Source organism: Dipteris shenzhenensis, chromosome 29 (assembly GCF_047967505.1).
Source record: "Dipteris shenzhenensis isolate YYH24624 ecotype China chromosome 29, Dip_SZ_1.0, whole genome shotgun sequence".
NCBI lineage: Eukaryota > Viridiplantae > Streptophyta > Polypodiopsida > Gleicheniales > Dipteridaceae > Dipteris > Dipteris shenzhenensis.
The window spans coordinates 8,924,852-8,949,696 of NC_141624.1; the positions used below are offsets into that span (position 1 = coordinate 8,924,852).

A 24,845-nucleotide genomic window follows, 5' to 3' on the forward strand; every position below is an offset into this window, starting at 1 on the left:
AAGTATGGGCCCTCTAATTAGCCAACCTTCCAAGCCGGGATGATCATTTCCCACCCATTAATTAAATGCCCCCCACTGTAGTATTTGTACCTCAAGATGCCACTCGTCTATCTTAAAGTCCTCATATCTTATCCTAAATAATGGAACAATGTTTGGTGTGTTGAAACAACAGCAATTCATTTTCTATTTCCAGATGTATTAGGTAAGGTTGTCTCTAGACCTCTACATCATTTTTCTTTTATAAAAGAGATCTAAATTATTTCTACATGCCATGAGTCATATCTACATATGCATGAGCAAGGCTTGTCATATTTCTAGAGCAACCATATAACATTGTATTTTGTCTCATTGTCGATTTCTTTTGGCTGGAGGACATTGTCATTTTCTCCTTTATGTCACACATAGGGGATGTCTCTTCCCATTATACTAGATGAGGTGCCGGATGATTCAATCTCAAGATAACAAAGGCTCTATGCACACACAAAACGTGTTGCACTCTTTGATGCTCTCGTTCATCTTCTCTACTAAACAAGAAAGAAAGAAAGAAAAAAAGTTTATTAATGTCTACGAAAGACCAAAAGGCCTATCAGACTGAAAGGGTAGGGTCACTAAAAAGGGCTCCTCTACCCCAAGCTGATGACTGTGACGAGAAATAAAAGTAGTACATCACGCCATCGCTGCGAGAGAAACCCACAAAGGGGGAGCAAACACCAAGGAGAATCACATGATCGTCTATCAGTTGGTCACGCGCCCCCGAGTGATTGGACCTGTGTATGTTGTCTATGGGACCAACAAGATTGGACGACTGAGGGGAGAGAGGAGGAGCTCGTGTCATAGTTCTGGTTAGGGCTGGCATTGAGAGAGAAAAACTTGACTCCAGCTAAGACTATAGATTTACCGCGGTTCCTAGAGACACCAACCGTACACACCCTAGCTTTCGTGTTGGCCTAGGTACCAGTCATTGCCACCTCACAACATGCACCAATTTTGAAGGACATCAAGAAGCAACAAGAACCTTGCATAACTAAATAGTCACAATGAAACCTCGCACAAAAATGGTTCCAAAGTTTCTAAAATGCTCCATGGTCTTTCCTACAAGTGCACTCGACAATAATTAATTTCTTTTAGAGAACTAAGGACAACCTTAGAGGAAGGGAGACGACGAATGAATGGGATGATGGATGGATGGATGGAAAACATGGGCATTATCGATATACATCAACATTGAAACTTTTCATAAAGCTTGAAACCTTGCCAAAACTTGAGAGGTAACATCTTAAAGCCCCAACTCATGAGATTACAGCCACCTCAGATTTGGGCCATAGTGATATGAGTCCATTTGCCTTCTATAAAAGGGAGAGGCTGTAAGAGACATGTGGGTAGCTGGCTGTCCATCTTATTTTGTTGGCAAGGCAAGGCAAGCATTCAGTGACATATTTAACCACATCCCGCCACATGCCATCCCAGATGAAACTCTGTTTGATTCTTTCATATGTCTTAGTGATACCAGCATGTCCTGCTGTAGGAGATGAGTGCATTTCCTGCAAAACCAGCCGTTTATACTTTGAATCTGGCACAAGATAAATTATGTCCTTGCGGTACAACAGCCCATTATAAAGCTTAAATTCAGCATGCCCTTGGTTTGAAAGGCTCCTCTAACTCCAAAAATATGGGAGCTGCCTTCGAATCTTGCATATACTCTTCCTGAATCCCATGATCTTGATAGATGGTGGAAACGGCAGACAAATTGCAAGCCCACATTCTAGACAAACCTCTTCTGCTTCATGGACAAATTGCGCTGCGTAAGGAAGTACTTCAGTGTCCTATGATCCGTCTGAACCTTAATCCTACTACCGTACAGGTAGTGGTGCCATTTCTCGAAAGCATGTAGTATGGCCAGCATTTCCTGATCATACATATGATAGTATAATTCCTTGACTGTAGATTTTATGCTCTCGAAATCTATAACTTCATGTTGCTGTCTCAGAACAGCCCCTAGGCCTTTGCCACTTGCATCCACCTCTACAATGAAAGGGCGTAAAAAATCAGGGCACACTAAGACAGGTGCATTACTCAAGGCATGTTTGAGGTCCTCAAAACTGAGCTGTGCTTCTCCTGACCATTTGAAAGCATCCTTTTTAAAAAAGTCATTGAGAGGGGCTGCCCTCTTGGCAAATCTTCTGTAGAAAGAAGCCATACCCAAAAAGCCTCCCAGTTGGGTGGGATTTGGCGGCTCTGGCCAGTCCCTTACGCATATTACCTTGGCTAGATCCACCCGAATTCCATCCTTGCTCAAATGTGTCCAAGATATTCAACCTCTTCCGCCATGAGAGAGCATTTGCTGGCTTTAGCATAAAGCTGATGCAATCTCAAGATTTCCAAGACTTGTTTGACATGCCTGATATGTTCCTGCTTGTCCTTGCTGTAAATGAAGATGTCATCAAAAAACACCAGCACATATTTGTAAAGAAGAGGCTGCAAAATCTTATTCATGAGTACCTGGAAAGTAGCCGATGCTTTGGTCAATCCAAAAGGCATAACTTTGCATGAACCTCTTTCTGTGCGAAAGGTTGTCTTGTGCTCATCTCCTTCTCTCAAATCAGCTCTCGTTCTGACTTGATGGTAGCCTGAACTCAAACCAATCTTAGTGAAAAATCGAGCACCCTTGAGTTCATCCAACAGGTCATCTATACTAGGGATCGGAAACCTGTTCTTGATAGTAGCCTTATTCAAGTCTCTGTAGTCAATGTAGTCAATGCACATGCGGTACGAACCATCTTTCTTCTTCACCAAGAGCACTGGGGATGCAAAAGGAAAGTGCTATGAGAGACAAAATTCTTCTCAAGCAATTCTCACACTTGTGTGGCCACTTGTTCTCATTCTACCTTTGACAGACGGTACGGAGCCTTACTAATTGGCTTGCTACCAAGCTCAAGCACTATGGCATGATCAACATCTCTTCGTGGAGGCAACTGTTAAGGCATATCAGCAAACACATCTGTAAATTCATGCATACACTCCTGAGAAACTGACACATTCAATGCATAGATGGCACACTCCCTCTTGAGCTCTCTAGCCAGCTCCTTTGCTGAAATGACCTGCAATTTAGGGGTTGCAATACCATGCAATGTTATAGATCTTCCCCTGTGAACAAAGCTGACTGAAGTCCATGCTGATTTTGCTCAAGGATTTCAACCAATCACAACCCAGGACAGCATCGATTGGGCCCTTATCCAATGCAAAGAGATCACCAGCAAATTCGTAATCATCCAAGAACTTGATCCTTGCATTCTGGCAGCTATATTTGCTAATCATGTGCTGTCCATTCAACACCTCTACTCTCAGCCCCCGATCGATTTCGGTCGCAATCAGTCCCACCTTCTGTAAGGTTCTGAAATTAAGAATCCTCACGTGCATGAAGATCCCTAGCAACCTGATGCTCCATAAGAAAAGACGTAGGTCTGCGACCTTGCATGCCACGAGTGGGCTGAATGTCCAGTGATGACATATACATGAATATCATGACCAGTTGCACCACCCGGATCAAAAGCGAAATCAACCCCCTTCGTGGCTCCATTTTCAGGAGCCTCATCCGCATCATGTAATCTTGTTGTCTCATCATGAGAGGCATCGAATGAATCTGTGGCATCAACCAAATGCTCATCATCAAAGATTTCAACGATCATACTGAGCTTGGCTGAACCAGTATTCGGCATCTTGCAAACATCCCAATGCTTAGGGGTCCATTTCTCCCCACACTTAAAGCATAAGTTTGCCTTTTTTCTACTGTCCATTATGGCCTTGGTATACTGCTTAATTTCTGATTTTGCATTTCCAGCAGTAGGCTTAGTTCTTGGCTTGGCAGCTGATGGCCTGTATGGCCTGGCATAGAGCATTTTACTACCTGAAACAGTAGGAAACCTTGGAAAGGGCACTGCTGCAAGTTTTTTATCATGCCAGTCACTCATCTTAGGCTTCTTCTCAGCCTCATATGCAGCACCATGTATGCTGCCCATTCCACTCTTATGCGCTGGAATATTTCGGCTCAAATACCTCTGCCAAAAGGGCTGCCCTCTCAATAGTTTGAGGGTTATGCGCCTTCACATCTGCAGCCAGAGAAGGACTTAATCCCTGGATGAAACGCAGCAGCTTCCCCTTTTTAGATATGTCCTGCCATACAGGGAAAGCCTCCAGAAGCACTGCAAATACTCTTGGACCGTAACGGTCTGCGACAAGGCATAGAATTCAGCGTTGCCTAATATAAATTCTCTCAAGTATCCCAAGCTAGCTTGGAACTCCAGGAGGAACAAATATGAGGTATGATGAACCTCTTAACACACAATGCAATGAGTGATGAGTATGGGCATGCTAGGAATGTGAAAATCCACACTTTTCGAAAATGCAAATGTGTGCAATGCATGCAGAATTTGAATGCCGATTGGCCCTCCAATGGGGAAAAGCGCCCTCGTGAGAGTACTTGTTTCTTTTTCGACCTACATGCAAGGTGGGAGAGAGATGACGGATGAATGCAACGTGGTAGAAAGAATGCTACGTGAGATTCACAATGAAAGGGTGATACCCTTTCATTAATGTCCCTTGAGATCACTCAAGTTCCATCTTCCCATTTACACCTACCCTTAGCCTATGACCCATGCACCTACCATTCAATGCACTCTAATGCACCCTTTCCCTTTCCTATTGCCCCTAGGACCTAGACACGTGTGTGCACATCTTTATTACTAATCATTGGCCAATGTTACATAGTTTTGGCGGTACTATTTACACCGCTTGATCGATCATAAATACAAACATATAACCGCACCATCAAATTGGCGCCTAACAATAATAAAGTTCTAATGACTATTAATTAACTAAATAATCATTTCTCTTGTCATGACACTCCCTCCTGCTTGAATGAGCAGAAGTCCTCTTCTGGATTATTGCTTGTCTCTTCCTCTTATGTGCACTTTCTCTTGTTACTTTTGCCATTGCATCGCCTCTTTGTAATCTGCGAGTATCTGTGGAAAATCTGTAAAGAACTCTTCTTCCATCCATTGTGCATCACTAGCTGGCTGGTTTTTAAACTTCAGTAAATACATATATCTCTTCTTTCCACGAGTACTCTTCTCTTTATGGTATACGATCTGTTCCGGAGTAAGAACTTCAGTCCCATCTTCAAGTTCAGGTTCTTCTTGCTGCTGAGTATCCAAAAACGCAGAAGTATCGCCATGGTATCTCTTCAAATTGCTCACATGAAAGATGTTCTTCATACGCCAGTGGACTGGTAACTTCAGCTCATACGCTCTGGATCCTTCTTCTGGATATAAAGCTGCTGAAATCTGAAATGGACCATAAAACTTCAGTGCTAGCTTGACATGTTTGGTACTTCCTCTCACTGACTTGATTCTTCTTTTATCAATCTTCAATAAAACCCAATCATCCTCCTTGTAATAAACTTCTTTTCTTTTTTTATTGGCTGCCTTGGATTGTTGAACCTGGGCCTTCTTAATATGTTCTTTTACCTGCTCAATAACCTGTGACATATCCTCAGCAAACTGGTCAGCAAAATCCATTGTAATGTGTTCCCACCTTTCCGAAGGAATAGACAAAGGCTGCAAAAGACCAGCAGTCTTACTTGTGTCAGATTTAATGCGCTGACATACGTCACATTGTTGAACAAAGGTCGAAACTTCTTTGCGAAGTTTAGGCCAATGGAAGTATCTCTCAATATTGTCAATGGTTCCTCTAATACCTCTATGTCCAGAATATGGACTCGCATGTAACTCACTCATGACTAGATACCGAAATGTTTTGGGTACACATATGGCACGTCCCAAAAATAAGTATCCATCCATGATGGAATAAGCCTCTAAATCCCCAACCTCATTACGTTGAATCTTCCCATAAATGTCAGCGAAGTCCTCATCTAAAGGATAAGCTTCAACCATTGCTCCTAATGATTTCTCCTTAATCACAGAAACGTGATTAACTTGGGGCCGTCTACTCAAAGCATCACCTACTAAATTCTCCTTTCCCGGCTGATATTCGATATTTGGTTGCCCAAAGGATTGAATATATTCAGCCCATTTGATTTGTCTTGAAGAGACAATGGGTTGAGAGAACAAGTGCTTGATACTTTGATGGTCAGTCTTAATCTTGAAAGCAGAACCATATAAATAATGCTTCCATAACTTTAGAGCATGAATGACTGCCAATAACTCCTTCTCATACGTGATATATTTCAATTCAGCCCCTTGAAGTTTTCTACTCTCATAAGCAATGGGATGCCCTCCTTGCATCAACACTGCCCCAATCGAGGTACCACTAGCATCCGTACATACAACAAAGAACTCTTTGTGCATGTCCGGAAGTGTTAACACTGGTGCAGTCACTAATGTTCTCTTAAGCTCCTCAAAAGCTACTTGGTGAACCTCTCCCCACTCATACAAGGAATGCTTCTTCAACAAATCTGTTAGTGGGGAAGCAAGACGTGCAAAATTCTTAATGAATCTGCGATAATAACTACACATCCCTAGGAAGGATCTCAGCTCATGTAAGTTTTTGGGTATTGGCCATTCAATTATGGCCTTGACCTTTTTAGGGTCAACCCGAATTCCCTCGGCAGACACAATGTGTCCCAAATACTCTATTTCTGTCTTGAAGAACTCACTCTTCTTGATATTTAGGAACAATCGATCCTTCCTTAGGAGCTCCATCACCTTAGCAAGGTGATCCTTATGCTCTTCCTCATTCTGGCTGAACACTAAAATGTCATCAAAAAAGACTATGACAAATTTTCCCAAGTAGGGTCGCAAAACCCTTCTCATCAGCCTACTAAAAGTGGCTGGAGCATTAGTTAGGCCAAAAGGCATGACCAAAAACTCATAATGTCCAGTGAGAGTGCGAAAAGCAGTCTTATGTTCATGCCCAGCTTTCATACGAAGTTGATGATAACCAGATTTCAAATCCAATTTGCTAAAAACTTTAGCACCTTTAAGCATATCCAATAAATCATCCACTCTTGGAATCGGATACCGGTTCTTAATCGTAAGTTTATTCAAAGCACGGTAATCTATACACATACGATATGATTCATCCTTCTTCTTAACCAATAATACAGGTGCTCCAAATGGAGAACTGCTTGGTCGAATCAGGCCTTTTTGCAACAGATCTTCAATTTGTTTTTCTACCTCCTCCATTTCTATCCTGTTCATCCTATATGGGGCTCTACATGGAGGGGAAGCTCCTGGCTCTAAGTCTATGGCATGATCATCTTCTCTCTCCATGGGCAATTCGAATGAGTCATCTCTTGAAAATCGATCCTCATAAGCTCTAAGGAACTCATTTCTCTTCCGATCTTCTTTTGAGATATGAAGATCTCGTGAATCCCGTATATACACAAGATTACAATCTACCCCTCTTTTTACCAATCTTTTGGCTTGGGTAGGAGTAATCAATGAAATTGTATACACGTCCCGATCCCCTACGATCCTTATGTTTTCATCCTTATGTACAAAGCAACAATGATGAGTATGAGGATGAATAGCAGGGTTAAAATCATACCGCCATGGTTTACCTAGTATCATGTCAACGTCTTGTAAAGGGGCTACTAGAAAATCCCTTCGATCTCTATATTTTTGTATACGAAAAGGAATATTTCGTACTATGGATGTGTCTTCTTCATTGTGTCCCCTAAAAGCTCCTGAAAGCGACATGTTTTTTATAGGTTCTCGTTTAAGATGGAGTAATTTTGCCAATCTATCACTTACTAAGTCATAATTACATCCATCATCTAGAAGAACCACTATTCTCTGTCCATTCACGAATCCATACACCTTAAAAAGATCATGAGGCCCAAAGGTATTGGCTGAATGGACAACATTCACTATTGGCTCAATAGTCACAGTAGATTTCGAGGGTGACAAGGTAGAAGCCTCACCCTCCTGCTTGGATGCCTTGGCTTTTCCTTTTACTGAATTCGTCTTGGCAATCTTAGCCAAGAGAACGGGACACTTATGCCATACGTGCCCTGGCTTATGTTTCTTACAACCGAAACATTTTCCTTCCTTAATCAACTTCCTCTTCTCTTCGTCAGTCATAGAAGGAAATGGCACCCATCCAGGACGTGATTGGCTATTCACATTCCTTACAAGAGCTTTACCCTTCCCTTTATTATTCTTAAACCGGTTTGGTTTCCTAAAAGTGGGTATATTATTGGTCTTAGATGATGACCCATACTCCTTATTGAAGGGTTTACGAGGATTCCATTTTCTCTCGGCTATTTCAGCCAGCTTAGTGAGGTCCTTAAGCGTGGTTGGGTTAAACATTTCAACCTCGTACCTTACTTTTGGGCTTAAAGCTGCTAAATACTTCTTTCTCCTATCTTCCTCACTCTTTTCGGGTAACTCTAGAGAGAGTTTCCAAAATCTGGCTGCAAAATCTGGCTGTACGAAAGGTTAGGTTCTCTTCATGCCTCGGTGGCATGAAGGTGGTTTTTAGTTGCTCCACAAATTTAGCCCATTCATGAATAGGCTCTTTTCCTGTTTGTGACAAGGACCACCACATTAGAGCATCCTTCTGCAGATGCAATGTGGCAAGAGCAAGCTTCTCTTGCTCGGTCTTGTCTTGATGGGCAAAGTATAGCTCAAAATGACGAATCCAATTGAGGATTTTGTCAGCCTCCCTTGCCCCATCATATTTGGGGAACTCAATTCTCTCTCGCGGTTGGAATTTGGACCTCTTAGAAGGGTTCCTCTTAGTCCCTAATCTTGTCATAATGGACTGCTCAATCATATTGCTAAGCTGGAAAACCAGCTTATCAACAGGAGTCTCCTCTCTTCCTCTTGCACTTGGATTAGAATCCATGTGTAGGTTTTGAGTTAAAGGCGTGAACTCATCACCTTGTTCTTGGCTGGTCTCATTTCTTCTTTCATTACGAAAGGAGAACTCCCTATCAGTAGGTTCTTGAAGGAGAGACTGCTGTAAATCTATTTGTGGGTTATCATACTCAAGATGTGTATAACTCTCACCTAATCCATCCTCTTCAAGAGGGGGTGAAGGTGTTCTTTCTCTCTCTCCTTGGGGTAATGGAGGAAAAGGAATAAGTTCATTGTTATATGTCCCTTCCCCTTCCATTCTTTCCTTTTATTAATACAAGAGAGAAAATGTCTTGCTGTAATTTCAAAAAAGAAGGTTTATTTTACAGCAAACTTCAAGTGTTGTAGAGGTGGTGGTACTTATCCGACTCCCGCTTCGTTTGTGTTGAGAAGACACTTAAAATGACCTCCTTTCCCTTCTCTTTGAAGCTTTTCTTCTTGTATTTCTGCTGTAAACTGGTATGCTCCGTTTGGGCTACTTGTTTTGAGCGGATTGGAGCTCTAGATACCGTTATAGGGGTTACTTGATGGGTGGATCACTCCCTTAAAATCTTATTCCGATCCGACTTCTGGTTGGGTAGAACGGGAATCCCTTTTTCTCACGATTTAAGGGTACATTCACATTTGGGGGGGGGGGGGACAAAAGAGAACACCCCGTTCGCCGTTGAAGGCCAAAAGAGGCTGGTCGATCGTGATCCTTTTCCGCCAACCTCTCTTGCGACTTCCATCGTTCACAACTGTCGCCCTCTTCTCGTCCCGCTCGTGGATCGTCGCCGCTCTGATACCAAATGTGAGAATCCACACTTTTTGAAAATGCAAATGTGTGCAATGCATGCAGAATTTGAATGCCGATTGGCCCTCCAATGGGGAAGAGCGCCCTCGTGAGAGTACTTGTTTCTTTTTCGACCTACATGCAAGGTGGGAGAGAGATGACGGATGAATGCAACGTGGTAGAAAGAATGCTACGTGAGATTCACAATGAAAGGGTGATACCCTTTCATTAATGTCCCTTGAGATCACTCAAGTTCCATCTTCCCATTTACACCTACCCTTAGCCTATGACCCATGCACCTACCATTCAATGCACTCTAATGCACCCTTTCCCTTTCCTATTGCCCCTAGGACCTAGACACGTGTGTGCACATCTTTATTACTAATCATTGGCCAATGTTACATAGTTTTGGTGGTACTATTTACACCGCTTGATCGATCATAAATACAAACATATAACCGCACCATCAAATTGGCGCCTAACAATAATAAAGTTCTAATGACTATTAATTAACTAAATAATCATTTCTCTTGTCATGACAAGGAATCCCATCCCCTCAGGTCCGAACTACAAGCAAGGTGCATGTAGCCTCACTTCGCATCAATCACACGGATTATCTCCTTGCTGAGGTGTACCACAAAAAATAGCATCTCAGCATCTCTAGGACAAGCATCTTCACATGTAACAAACCCCATAGAATCTTTGAAAACAAAAGATTCTTGACCATAAAGCTGCACATGGAACAATTAATTGGTGCCATCCAATTCATTCGCCTAGGCCAAAAATCCAAAAGCATCTACCAGATTCTGATTTTCATTCTAAGATTGACTAGGCAAATGCAGCCTGCATGTATTGATTCTGAAATGACAAAATACACTATTCGAACAATACCAACAAGAGTGAAATCTGCCTGAACAAGCCAGTGCTTGGCTCAAGCAAAACAAAACCCTTTTGAATGTTGTGTGTACCAAAACTGAGGTATTATGATGTTTCTGATAGGGAAACGATTCCAAAAAGTAGGAATCTTGCGTGAAAGAGGTACTACCCCAAAATCAATCGTTCAGCTTCAAATCAAAGGCAAGCTAAGGATGCAAAGTATGCACAAAAGTACAATGGGTACAAAAACAAGTACAATGATGAAAAAGGTTGAACTTCTCCCAAGTCCACACCTTTCACACATTGGCCAATATTTAGACAGATACTGCATGGAAGGGTCCTCCCGGGCTGCCTTTGCTAGGAGGGTTACCTTCCTTAGGGAATGGAGAGGCTCCCCCTTCTTCTCAGAGTCCTCCACAGGTTTAAGATGGCATTTTTCACCTCAATCTTGGTTGTTTTTCTAGCTCTTTAGAGGAGCTTTTTGACCATTTTGAGGCTTTATTTCATGCACTTCATGTTGTACTTTCATAAGACTTTAATAAACTTTCTTCCTTTCTTTCTTTCTTTCTCAACTTTTGTTCATACATAATAAAAGTGTTTTTCTAGATTATGGCAAGAGCCAATAGCCATTGCAGGCTGCTTATTTCGACAAAGTGTCGAGGCGAGGTGCCTTGACCTCCATAGATTGCAGCACCAATCAAGGTGCTAGCGAAACTACACTCTACTTTAAGGTCAGCAAGAAGGGAGCTCACCCTATGTATAGTGACAAAAATTTGGCAGTCCGCACTAGCCAAAAAAGGATGCACAAATACTTGCATTCAGTCAAACTCAAGGGGTTGGCACTCAAACGCTGAAGAGCTTAGTATAGGACTGAAGTCGTGGAGGGGAACTCAAGGAGCCACTCACACTAGTGTTTCATAGTGAGTCGTAAGTGCAAGTTGGAACTCTAGAAGTGCAAGCACCAATCATACAACGAAGGTTGGGACTCCATTAAACCAAATCTCAAAAGTGAGTAGCAAACGAACTCAAGGAGTTGCAAGCTACAAGTGAGACAAAGTAATTGTTACTCCTAGGACAAGTTGATGCAACGGTAGGCTACAAGACAAACAATCCCACTAAAGCCCTCACTCCAAGCATGCCGAAGAGCTACTATCAATATTTGATAGTAGTCAAACAAGATCGAAGCTTCTTGATAGCTAGTGTAATCAAGAAGCATTTGTGGATGCAATCAGCACTTGCAATTTGGCGTGCCTCTTGTAGTTCTTATGCTATATGCAATAACCGATTGAAGGACTATGATTCAAATATGAGTCGTCTCTCGAAGTTATCACAAGTAACTCTTGCACTTCGCGAGTTCCAATACGTAACGAGTTCCAACATCCTATCATAGCAAATCACAATTCTATGCTTCAAATTTAACCAGTGAAACTTGAGTGAAAACAATGAAATGACAAACTTGTGACATCTAATTTCACTTCTAATCGTTTAATATATCAAGAAATGCTTTTGTTCCTACGTTTGAAGAGGGTTTGCATTCCAATATAAAATTCACAGTTTTCTCAAGCAAACATGCCCTCTCACAAACATATGGCTCATGAGGAGGACAAGCTTAATCGGCGGAATTATCGATGGAGAAAATGTTGCTTATTGACAAAGAGCTCCAGAAGATTGTGGATGACACAACTACCAATGCTAAGATAGATGAATGGAATAGTGCAACGCACTATTATCAATCACATTATGGGTACAAAAACTTCTACTCAAGCATGGAAAATACTCAAAGAGAACTTTGAAATGAAGTGTTACAGCTCCAAGGTGAGTTGCATTCTCTTAGAATGAGAGGGGGAGACTCCTTGTCTACTCATCTCACAAAAGAGAGGGCAGTCCCCTTTCTTCTTTTAAGGAGTGTCTAGGGTTACAGGCCACTTCAGCTGTTCACTCGAGGCAACCTTGCCAAAAAGACAATTTTGAGTCCTGCAAGTCAACTAGATGATTTTTTAGCCTTGGAACGCACCGTTCAAACCATACGCACATCTGCCTCAAAACACCTTGAAGTCACAAGAAATGCTCTTTCCTCTCGTATCTTATTAATATTGTGCCGTAACACACAGTGCGAGCATACCACAAGTCTACGAGGCCCTCCTTTTTCTAACAAATACTAAATGTTAAAATTCAGCCGGACCGAGTGCCTCTACACTGGCAGTAACTTCCACTAAAGGATGATTAAAAATTCAGAGAGTATTTCTTGACCCAAAAAAAAAAACGAAGAGCGACATTAAGTCAGTAAAAGCGATCCCTTTCGTAAATTTTATTATGCTTTAGAAAAACACATTGAAAATACATTAAGGGATTCGAACCAATAATTTGTCTCCACTATCCTAGAAAAACTCTTCAGTGACAGCCCCTTTCGGATTTTAGAATTCCACTTTGCATAGAATGCAAGCATCACTAATGTGCGTCACAGCGCCCCCACTCCTACTTCACGAAGGTTACGTGTCACAAGTATCGGATTGCTAAACGAACCTGTACTGTATGCTATTCGACGTGGACAGAAGAGAGGCTACAGGTTGAGTATTATGCCGCAGGGACTCCGATATGGACGTTTGCTGCGCTCCCAGAATCAATGACCGTGAACCCATGAGCGCCATAATGAAACTTGGTACGCAAGAGCAGCTAGAAGGCTGGCGACGTGGCTCAAAGGGCTATATCATGAGGGTAAAATGTCTTCGTCCCTGGAAAGCAATAGAGAGTCAAATGGGGGGAAAAAAGGACTCAATTTTTGAGGTGAAAAAAGTGAAGGAGGGAGGAGAAGGAAAGGAAGAGAGGGGAGAGAGGTAGAAAGAAGAGGAAGAGGAGACCTGGGCTGAGGAGGGGAAGCTATGGAGATGGAGTTCCATGAGCAGCCAGCCACTGCAGAGAGTCCAAAAGACCAAGCATCGAGGGTTTAGGGGACTAGAAACAAGGGGTTTTTTGAGATATTTTCTCCCCCTACGTTCCTCACCTCTCCTTCTTCCACGTGTTCATCCTTTACCCCTTTCCATCCACTACTTCTTCCTCTTGCATCTCCCCACATTCCTCTCTCTCTCTCTCGGTACTTCGCCGCTCATGCTTCGGGGCCGAAAGCAACGCACACCGCAGGGGGATGGCATTACGGCAGTCGATGGCGGTGGCGACGGTGGGGCGACACCGTATTCTTCACGGACACACTTCTTTGGATCGGGATGTGCACTCTTACGTGCAGCAGCTACTTGGGGTCACTTGTCGAGTTCTCTACCCTTGCCATGCATAAAATGAATGCAATATATTTTTATTTTCTATGATTGGAGTCAATACAGATTCTCTACCTTGAGTAGTCCCTCTAAAATGAATGTTTGAGGTGTCAATAAAGGTTCTCAGCCTTGGATAGCTCGACGTCCAAGAAGTTCACCTAGGTCATCAAGCGACCACCGGTCACCTTCACAACTCCCTAAGGCCCTTCCTTATGGCCGTCCTATAATGGTAGAAGCTACTAGCTTTTGACACAATAAAAACATTGGACTTCGCCACTATAGCCACAAAGTATCTGCTCAGAGTGGGCTCAATTCATTTCCTTAGGGTATTTGCGAATGTACGTTAACTCACCTGGGAGTTGACTTAAGACTTCACCTCACATTTATAGATTGACCACACATTACCATTCTTGGCACACCATTATGCCTAGATGACAAGTACCCACCTTATCAAGGCATGACACACATCACCATTCTTGGCCCACCATCAAGCCCACATCACAAGTACTCGCCTTACCAAGACATGACACATTTAATTGACATTGGGTAGGAAGCAAAGTTCTCACCCCCCGTTGTTATTACTACCTACATAAATGACGACTTTCCATAAGATCAATGTTTGCATCGTAGGCATGATGATTTACGTAATCACTTCGACAAGGTTAAGAACAAGTACCTTATTGTCGGTTGCCGTAGATAGTCAAACCCTCTTAGCAAGGCTCATTGTAAAGTGCCCTTTTTTTGTCTTTTGAAGTTGATGTTGGCATGGTCAAGTCATGTCACTTTGGGAACTTAAATCCAACATCAATGTTTGCAAGACATGCTTCACGTTGTCGAGGATAAGCACTTTTGTCTTACCTAAAGGAGAAGATTAAAGGAGCATGGAGGAACGTTCACTCCTACATGATCAAGGTGGATTATCACACACATAGCCCAAGGTTCCATAGATTTTGACTTTTGCAATGTTTGCGAAGGGAGAAACAACAAGAAGACATAAGACTTCTTAAAGAGAAGCAATAGAAAATGGTTGCAGTTGCATGCCATTAGAGCAAAGAATGGGAGCTTAGATCAACTAGCTACAAAGAGGGCAACATTAGCTATGTTGATGCCCTCCAAAATACAGTAAAAATAGCTAGGGCACACAATGTCAAAGACGTTGTCAATCAAAAGGACCAAACATGGCTCCGGTTGTTGGATGTAGAGTAGAAGCAAGGCACAATCATACCAATCTGAAAGAAGGACATCTATAGAAGGTGGACGAGATCAGAAGTTGGATGAGCTCATCATACACATGTTGGATACAATGTGGGTCAGTGGTTACCTAAACCAACCTGGTGGTTGTCTATGATTGAGTTTTATAATTGTTTAATTGTTTAATTGTTTAATTTCAAAATTGGGCTAGCTTGGACTTAATGTGATTGTCCTAAACCAACCCAGTGGTTGGAATATCATGTGAGTGTCCTAAACCAGCTCGGTGGTATGTCTGTGATTGAGTTTTGGAATGTTTAATTTCTACATCAGGCTGGCTCAAACTTAATGCAATTTTCCTAAACCAGCTCGGTGGTTGGAACATCAAGCAACCGTGGCTAGTTCATGTCAAACACCAATTATGTGATTGTCCTAAACCAGTGTGGTTGAACAAAAATTAACAGCAATATATTTCACACTAGTTATACGATTTTCCTAAACCAACTCATAGCTTGTGTGTGATTGAGTATTGGAATGTTCAATTTCTACATCAGGCTACCTCGGACTTTATGTAATTGTCCTAAACCAGCCAGGTGGTTGGGAACATCAAGCAATAGTGGATGGTTCAGGTCAAACACTAGTTATGTGATTGTCCTAAACTAGTGTGGTTGAATAGAAATTAACAACAATATATTTCACAACAAAACAATAATATATTGTTATTGTCTAATTGATGACCAGCTTGGTGGTTGAAATTGTTGTGTTTCCTAGTAGTTAACTATTTAAATTTAAATTTCTGTTGGTCTAGGTCATATACCAATTAATGTCTAAACCTCGTTGTCCTAAACCATCCCAATGGTTGGAACATCACCGAGCCGGTTCAAGTCAAACAATAGTTACACGATTGAAATTGTGGTGGGAAAAAAATACAAAAGTGAATAGGTGAGACCTGTTCAGGTCAGACACCAATTATGTGACTGTCCTAAACTAGCCCGGTGGTAAAATTTGTTTTGTTTTCTAGTAGCTTTGATTAGCTCAATTATTAGCTTGATTAGTTTAATTATTAGCTTGATTAGTTTAATTAGACTGTGTTTTTTGTAGATACAACAATATATTGCTGAGCTGGTTCAGTTTAGACACGAGCCCAATGGTTGAAATTGTGACTATTCTGAACTAACCTGGTTGTTTTTCTTTACTAGTAACTTGATTAGTTTAATTATTACCTTGATTAGTTTGATTGATGAGTTTAATTATTAGCTTGATTATATGTGACTATCCTAAATTGAAATTGTTTTATTTTACTAGTAGCTTGATTAGTTTAGTCGATTGGTTTAATTAAAGCTTGATGTGATTGTCCTAAACGAGCCCTGTCATTGAAATTACTTTTTAAAGCATCATTTTTGCACATGCTATGTTTTGTTTTGTTTTCCTCATAGTAGTGCAAAAAGGGGGCTTAATCTGATTGCTCATGCATGTTGGGTGCATAGACTCAAGACCATCTCATTCAAAAGATCCACATTGTAATACCATCCTTCAAATGGACCAATGTCTATTCCAAAAAGAGACATCTAATTCGCAAGCTCAGATTTTGAAGATAGACATTGCAAACTAGTGAGACCATCTAATTTGAAGGCTCAAATTTTCAAGTTCCACATTACAACCTGAAATGTCCTTGAAATGGACTGATGTCTATTCTTGGACAGTTGTAAGATTGTGGACGATCAAAGTTCATTTGGACAATTATAGTGACTAGTCCTACATGACAACGGTCATGACCATCTAAATTCTCTACCTCACATTAGCTTGCATCATGTTGTTCTAACACTGTTAGTACTGCAAGCTTGAATCAACATTGAGCTTGAATCAGATTGTAAAAACAATAGGAAATCAGACTATTAGAATTTCAAAACTTCTAGTAGTGTGGAGTGCATACACCGATGCCTGCGTTTCTCTATCATGAAAGGTTTAGCCCTTTTGATGGAGTTTCCAAAACCATCATCGATGGCTTAGAGTGCAGTGGAGGGGTGTAGGGTTTGGTCATCCATTCTTGCTTTTAGCACATGCATATCTATTACAGCTCGGGCTACCATGGCTAAGGCTTCAGACAACAAGAACTCATTTCCTCCTACAGCATCCAAAGACAAAATGTCTAATCAGTACACAAACCTATAATGCCCAAGCTGAGAACATGTTGATGCTTCTGATTTTTACCTACTATGTTTTTCAGTATAGATATATAACCCCCAAGTTCATGATAAAGTCTCTCCACCTTCGTTACAGCATCAGGAGTGGCAGTTTCTAAAATGCTAACAGCTTTGGGTGCATCTGAGGCATCCACCTGAGATCCAATAGCCGACAGTAATTCTCCTAAAGCAGATTTGAAAGCATGTTACTAACAACATCATCAAATTGCACTATTACTAACTCCAAAACCCATAGTACCTCACAAACCTTGGTTGTCAAACTCTATGAAATTCCCACCACGTAAGCGTAGTGCCACGACAACCATTGTTTCCAAAGGAAATCCGTGGAGGATCAGAACCTTTTCTTGGTGCTTGCAAAAATTACCCTTGGAAGACTAGCCACAATCACAACAAGCCCACTCACAGTTGGCATTGTACATAGTATACGTTTCCCCGACTCTTGACATGCTTTCAACCATAGCTGTGAGGTGATCACCTTCTAGGAATGTAATGTACTTGTCTGGAATGTCCTTTGCTCTACGGACACCATGCTCGATGATGCCCTCAATATTACAATTCCTTTTAAATCCCTTGTTCTTCACCATGTCAACATACCAGTAGTAAGGTAGGCACTTACACAACAACTTGTCCAACAACGAATCGATACGTCGACCAATAGAGCTCTTCCTCCCTATGAGAAATCTAGACTTCAACATGCTATGATATGACTCTATGGCACCATGTGTGTCTTGATTTGCATGGGGCAAGCGCCTAGTTGCTCGTACCCACATGTCTACATGCCAACGAAGTAATGAGAAATAAGAGAGAAGGACTAACATTACATTTTCTTAAAGTTATGCACCCAATTAGTCGTACAGCTCACCGAAGTGGGGCAACCAAGTCTTCTGAAAATATGCCATGAACTGTGTCCGATGCTCGAACTCCACCATGAAACCAGCCACAAAGTACTTCACATGGTCCTCTTGAGTCTTCGTCGATTGCCCTAGCAACGCACACATGTTCATGATGGCTCCGAGGCTCCTAAACATGGTAGCTCTAGTGGGCCAATCATGCACCTTCTTCACTAAATTCTTTAGCCATGAACTCCGGACGTGCCATAGGCATAGATATATGTCCACTCCAAAACCCTGCCTAAATCGATCTATGTGTTATGACATTGAGAGATGCATTCAGATCCTATCATGCAAATGAAAGCATCTATCTCGGCGAGGGCATCATCTACGATGAATGTAGTAGGCTCCCATGACTTGATGTCATATAAGCTTTCATAAATCTTTGTACACGCATCTTAAATATGAAGTGGTCCATTTCCACATGACCTTGTAACATTAAGATTTCACCATTTAGTGTAACCATTTCATCATTTTTCTTTACGACATTGTAAGTAAAGCATTTTACCCATCATATGCATTGTCTTTACAACCATCCCTTTAGACAATGAAGATATGCTTTTAACTTGCAAATATCTGTATGTAATATAAATTTTATTGCCAGAAATAGAGATTGCAATGTACTGCTTTACAGATTCGTTACTCCTCTATAGTGCTATCACTTGTGCTGTCATTATCATCATTAGTTAGAGGGTCACTTGGAACCTCCTCTTCCATGTCCTCTTCTATGCAGTCCTACCCTGCATTATTGATGTAGCCACGGCTCAAGAAGACATACACACAAGCCATGATGTCTTTAACTTGATACTCTTTACATATGTCGGCGATTTCTCTAGAGCTTGTTTAACTCTCTCAAGTTTTCCCATGCATACTTCAAAGCATTCTTCTCGAAGCGTTCTATGGCTCGATCCGATGTATGCACCATGATTTTATGTGCCTTAATACAAGCTGTTCGGGCTTATTAGATCAAATTACATCCCGCAGTCATCTTGGTAAATTTAATTAAGAAAATTGTATAATGATTTTTGTATGCCTAGTTGCATTGAGGTCATCTAAATTCACACTCTTGTGCATCTTTCTTTTTAGTTTGAGGTGCGGAAGCTCCTCGGTGGAGGCACAATGTGGATTTGTAAGAGGCTAGATTATCGCAAATCCCCTGACATTCCGAGGAGCTTTTGTTCTAAGTTTAGGTTCGATGGTCACCATGTTCGAGATCACAACTTGCCCCCTGCACCCTACCTTTGTGCTGCACACAGGACCCTATGGTGGCACATATTGCTCCCGTACTGGCCTCGATATGTTTTTTGGTTGGCCATTTTGTTTCATGTTGTATGACTATGCAAAGTGTTCTTCCCTTCATGTTGAGGCCTTGCATGTTTCCAAGATGGAGTACCATCCACATCGATCTAGAAATGCCACCTACAAACAAGGGAAAAACTTTAGTGCATGTGGATCTCACATCCCCAAGTCCACATTATGTAAAGGAGTAGAAACTGATGTAGGATGTGACATAGGTGCGTAGTGCAATCCACTTCCCCCATCACTTGAAAGATCTTAGGAATTGCTTCTAAGTAATTATCGCTAGTTCTACTCGTAGGACTCCTCCAGTGGCGACATTGAGAAGGCAGCCACCACAAAGATAGCTGACAGCATGAAGCTTGTCTTGCAAGATGCCTTACCATGAGCACATAGATTAAAGGCTAAGGTATGTGCTAAGGAAAAAATCAAAGTAGCCACCCTAGGATGTGGACTACATGATGTGGAGATGTGGATTGAGGATATCCACAAGGAGAGATGTGGATCAGAGGATCCCACATGGTTGACTATTCAAAGGGCACTTTCTATAAGAGGCCTATCATGTATTGTTAAAAACACACACATTGCAAGAGATATAGATTTGCTATCTCCCTCTCATGTCTTATTTAGTGTGCTTTGAGCCTCCGTAGTTCTTATGCCCATCTAGTTGCACTAGGTTTAGCATGATCTTACATTCTTTGGCACCATCTTCTCTTCGCCATTGCTGCTTCTTCAAAGGCTACTTCTCTCTTTTCTCATCATGTATCTTACCTCTTATGTTGTCAAGGGTTTGTTCACACCATTTAATCTCTCACACATACATTTTATGGGATACTTGTTCCATCCATGGATCTTTCGGGGCAATTCAGGACATTCATCTTCTCTTCTGATCAACTCCCTTTAGCCTTTTCCCATGATAAAATTTTCCATCCTATAGAACCAAGCACTCAAAGTTGTCCTTTGTATGTTTTTCACCAATGATTTGTGTGACCTTTGAACTCTCTCCCATGATGCTATCACTAATTCAGCACGTTCAAGGCTTAAAAATGCATCCAAAGATCTGATTTTTTTTAAATTTCCAGCATATATTCAACCATCACTGCATATGCATAACTTGGAGCACATGCATCTAGTTCAAACAATTAAACTATAGCACTTTATAACAACCTTTTTTTTGTTTTAGACAACTCATATATTTCAAGTGATAACTCAAATGGAAATGCTTTAAACATCAAAGTTGTAGTTAATCTATAGATCTACAACTTTTCATTAAACACAAATTTCAATTCCTTGTATATTTTTTACTATTTACCTCTGAAAATAGCCCCCTGCTCACTTTTGGCTGCTGTCATAAAACTGCCAAATTGCCAAGCATAACCCACCGTTGCACTCTTTAACCCCAACAACCTCAAATCTGGACAAAAAAATTCAGTCTTTGTAATCTATAATTTTTGCTATTTTGCACCCAAATTTGAAGGATGAGAACTTTAACAAAATTATATAGCTTAAAGTCAGATTTTTGTAACTTCAATCCACTTGTCATTGCAATTCTTCAATCAAAAGTTATGGCCTCTTATGTTGCTTGTCTTGCTTAGGTTCCTTGCTCCTTTGTTGTGATTGAATTGTTGCTACTCTTCTTTGCTTTCTCTACTTGCTTTTTGTCATTTTGCTGCTACCTTGCCTTGCTGCTGGGCTACATTGTTGTCCTTCACTTGTTATGCTACTGCTTGTTATGCTATAGCCGCTAGATTTGTACTTGCTTCTCATCTTGCTTACTGCTGAATGTTGTGGGGCTGCTAAATTGCTCACATTATTTGCTGTTAAGACAATGCTTGGCACTAGTGTGCTTCCATATGCTTCGCTTACTTCTCTACCATTCAGTCTCCCTTTCTGCCCACTCACCCATTCAGTCTCCACTACACCCTTCCTCTCAAATCATGCCCCCCTCTAGCCCCAATTCACTTTTGCACCCCTACATCCCCCTTTTTCTTCTCAGTGGAGCCCCCTTTTCCCCTCAAGGGAGGCCCCCTTTTCACTTGCCCCCCCCCCCCCCCCCCTCTTTTCCTCATTATGTCCCTCTCCCTTTTAGCCCTCTCATCCAACCATTTTGTAAGAAAACAATACAACGTCTGTGCTCAACAGATAACAGGATCTCGTATGTAAGAGAGAAAAGCAGATACTATGGAGAATCAAAAATTTGATTACTATAAAATTGATACAATAGATGGTGCTGCCTCCCAGCCGTGCGCTTCTGTATGAGAAGCTTCGATGGCGTGCTGAAAACAGTAGAGGACGGAGGCTGGATGCTAAGGAATCAGGGTTGCTGTAGCCAGTGATAATTATGGGCTTCACGAGCTTGCTCTTATATAGCCACAAGTCGTAGTCAGTTAGACCCAATTGGGAGACCGACCTAGTCGACCCAAAACGGCCGACTGGAGGTTGGTCCCGCCACCAACCACACGTTAGAACCATGGCACTGAATAGAGCAATTGAGCTACGGTATCCGTTTGGGCCCAGAGCCATCCGGGATCATCTGGGGCTCTAAACGGGCCCCGCAATCCGAGAGTGGTCTGCCCCAGAAAATGCTCCATCTACCCTTAGTGCGATCAGTCAAGGGATGCCTTCTGGCACTTGCATGTACCCTAGTTGGCAGTGTGCCAACTCTATCTGAAGCCGTCCAGCCATCAGGCCACACATGGCCCCCATCTGGTGTCCAAACCAGGACCTACCGGATAACCTAGCTACTCAAATGCCTTCTCCTCATATGGGGGGCTTACAAGTAGAGTTATCTGGTTCCTGCGTAGTTACACGAGAGTGGAGCATTGATATCTAACACCCCCCCTCAATGTCCACCCGCAAGTGAACTTACTTTTTCGGCCCAATGCCAAGTCGATGAAGATGCCTCTCTAGCAAGTCTCTTCCAAGATCCTTCGTGAAGATGTCTGCAGCATTCTCTGTAGTTGGACAGTACACCAAGTCGACCTCTCCATCCATGATGAGCTCACGTACAAAGTGATATTGAATCTCAATGTGTTTTGTGCGAGCGTGGAACACAGGGTTCTTTGCAATTGCCATGCAACTCTGATTGTCACATGATAACTGCATAGGCTTGTTCTGCACTGCACCCATGTCCCCTAAAATCCTCCTCAACCACACTGCCTCACAAGAAGCAAAACATGCTGATTTGTACTCAGCCTCGATAGAAGAAAGAGCAACTGCGGGTTGCTTCTTGCTGACCCATGACATAGCTCCAGATCCAAGTGAGAAACAGTAACTTGTCACTGAGCTCCTGCTGTCCATGTCTCTTGCCCAATCCGAGTCATAGAATCCGATCAAGATGTTGCCCTTGGTATAGGTGATGCCATAATCAAGTGTGCCTTCGATGTATTTCAGCACCCACATCCCTGCCCTCCAATGGTTCTCCCGGGGCTTATTGGAAAACCTGCTTAGTACACCAGTCGCAAAGTTGATGTCCGACCGCATGTTGCACAAGTAAAATCAAACTGCCCACAAGCCTTCTGTACTTTGCTTCATCCACCAGTGGTGATGAATCCTCGTTTGAGAGCTTCACGTCAACCTCCATAGGGGTGCCAACTGTCTTGCACTTAGCCATGCCAAATGCCTCCAGTATCTCTCAAGCATACTTCAGCTGTGAGATGATCTGTTTTGGCTCTTGCTAAACTTCAAACCCCAAATAGAAATGCATCAGTCCGAGGTCAGGCATTTCAAACTCTGTTCCTAGCAAATGCTTTGTCTACGAGATCTTCTCTTCATGGTTTTGTGTTATGACAAGGTCGTCCACATAAAGGACCACGATCATACACCTACCTCCTTCTCTGTGGATATACAAATTTGCATCAGATGGGCTCCTCCTGAACTCGTTTTGCAGAAAGTAGGCATCAATCCACTGGTACCACGCTCGTGGGGCCTGTTTCAACTCGTAAAGTGCCTTCTTCAATTTACAGACTTTACCTTCTGAACCAGGGATCACAAAACCTGGTGATTATTCCACGTATACCTCCTCCTTGAGATCTCCATTTAGAAAGGCAGATTTTACATCCATTTGAAACACGGGCCAACTTTCCTGTGCTGCTAAAGCCAAAACACTGCAAATTGTGGCTAGTCGAGCTATGGGAGCAAAAGCATCCTGATAATCAAAACCATGTACCTGTGCGAGTCCTTTTGCCATGAGCCGAGCCTTGTACTTATCCAACGTGCCGTCGGACTTGTACTTGGTCTTGTACACCCACTTGGTTCCGATTACCTTGCGTTTTGGTGGTTGATCCACAAGGTCCCAAATTTATTCTTCATTATGGAGCCATACTCCGATTGCATAGCCTCCATCCACCTATCATCACCCTATGCCTCTTCAAGACACTTGGGTTCTTCAACACGGATCACCTTTGTCATCAAAGTGTAGTTGACCAAGTGTTCATGCGCCCTTCTTTGCTCCTCTAATCTCTTAGACTGGTGGTGTTCGGATGGTTCCTCCTCAATGGCTGGGGGTCCTCTACCGTCCAAAAGCTGCTTTACCAACTTTGGGAATGGCCATTGCTGTTGTGGTTCTGCAGGCTCTTCTTCCTCTTCTTTATCTTGAATCCTCCCAAGCACCATTGGGGGAGTTCGGTCTGCTGTTGGTGGTTGTACTGGATGGATATCCTAGTCTTGGTTGTCTGAAAAGGAAGCATCCTCCTCCAATTGATGCGGCTGTTCTGAGAAGACCACATCGCGACTTACTATTATCTTCTTGGTAACAGGATTATAGAGACTGTAACCCTTCGCCTCTTCACTGTAGCCCAAGAAAATACACTTTCGGCTCTTCGGCTCCCATTTGGTCCTGTTAGCATCAGGGACATGCACAAAATAGTCACATCCAAAAACTCTAAAATGTGCAGCTGAAGGTTTCTTACCAGAAAAGGCCTACAGTGGAGATCCCATTCATAGCCTTTGTGTAGCTACGATTCAGAATGTAAACTACTGTGTTACATGCTTCAGCCCAAAAAGTCTTTGGCAAATCTTTCCCTTTCATCATACTCCTGCCCATTTCGCAGATGATGCGCAGCTTGCACTCTGCTACTCCATTTTGCTGTGATGTATGTGGCGGGGGTTTCTGCCTCTTGATCCCGTGACTTTTGTAGTAACTTTCGAATTCACTTGATGTGAACTCACCATCTCTGTCTGATCTCAACTTCTTCACCTTCCTCCCCATTTCTTTCTCGACCATTACATGCCATTCTTTGAACTTACTAAAAGCCTCATCTTTAGTCTTCAGGAAGTATATCCATATCCTTCTACTGTAGGCGTCATGAAGTAGTAGGAACTATCCAAAGCTTTCGTCTCCATCTTTCCGCAGAGGTCCATGTGAATGAGCTCTAGAGGAGCCTTTGCCCTACTGGCCTCTTTAGGAAAGGGTTGCCGATGCTGCTTGTGCATCATGCAAGCTTCACATACATTGAGCAGATCTATAATTTCTG

At 42.2% G+C, this 24,845-nt stretch overlaps 1 protein-coding gene across 1 annotated transcript in view; it reads right to left on the reverse strand.

Moving 5' to 3' along the window:
- The window catches only part of LOC147882399 (chaperone protein dnaJ A7A, chloroplastic-like), a 33,208-nt gene extending 19,685 nt beyond the window's left edge, over positions 1-13,523 (reverse strand). The window contains exons 1-2 of the mRNA XM_087400163.1: positions 13,383-13,523; positions 13,048-13,256 (exon numbers count right to left, since the gene is read on the reverse strand). Of these exons, the coding sequence (XP_087256289.1) occupies positions 13,048-13,172 (125 nt within the window). The 5' untranslated portion in view covers positions 13,173-13,256; positions 13,383-13,523. The remainder of the gene's footprint in view (positions 1-13,047; positions 13,257-13,382) is intronic.
- Positions 13,524-24,845: the final 11,322 nt, after the last annotated feature.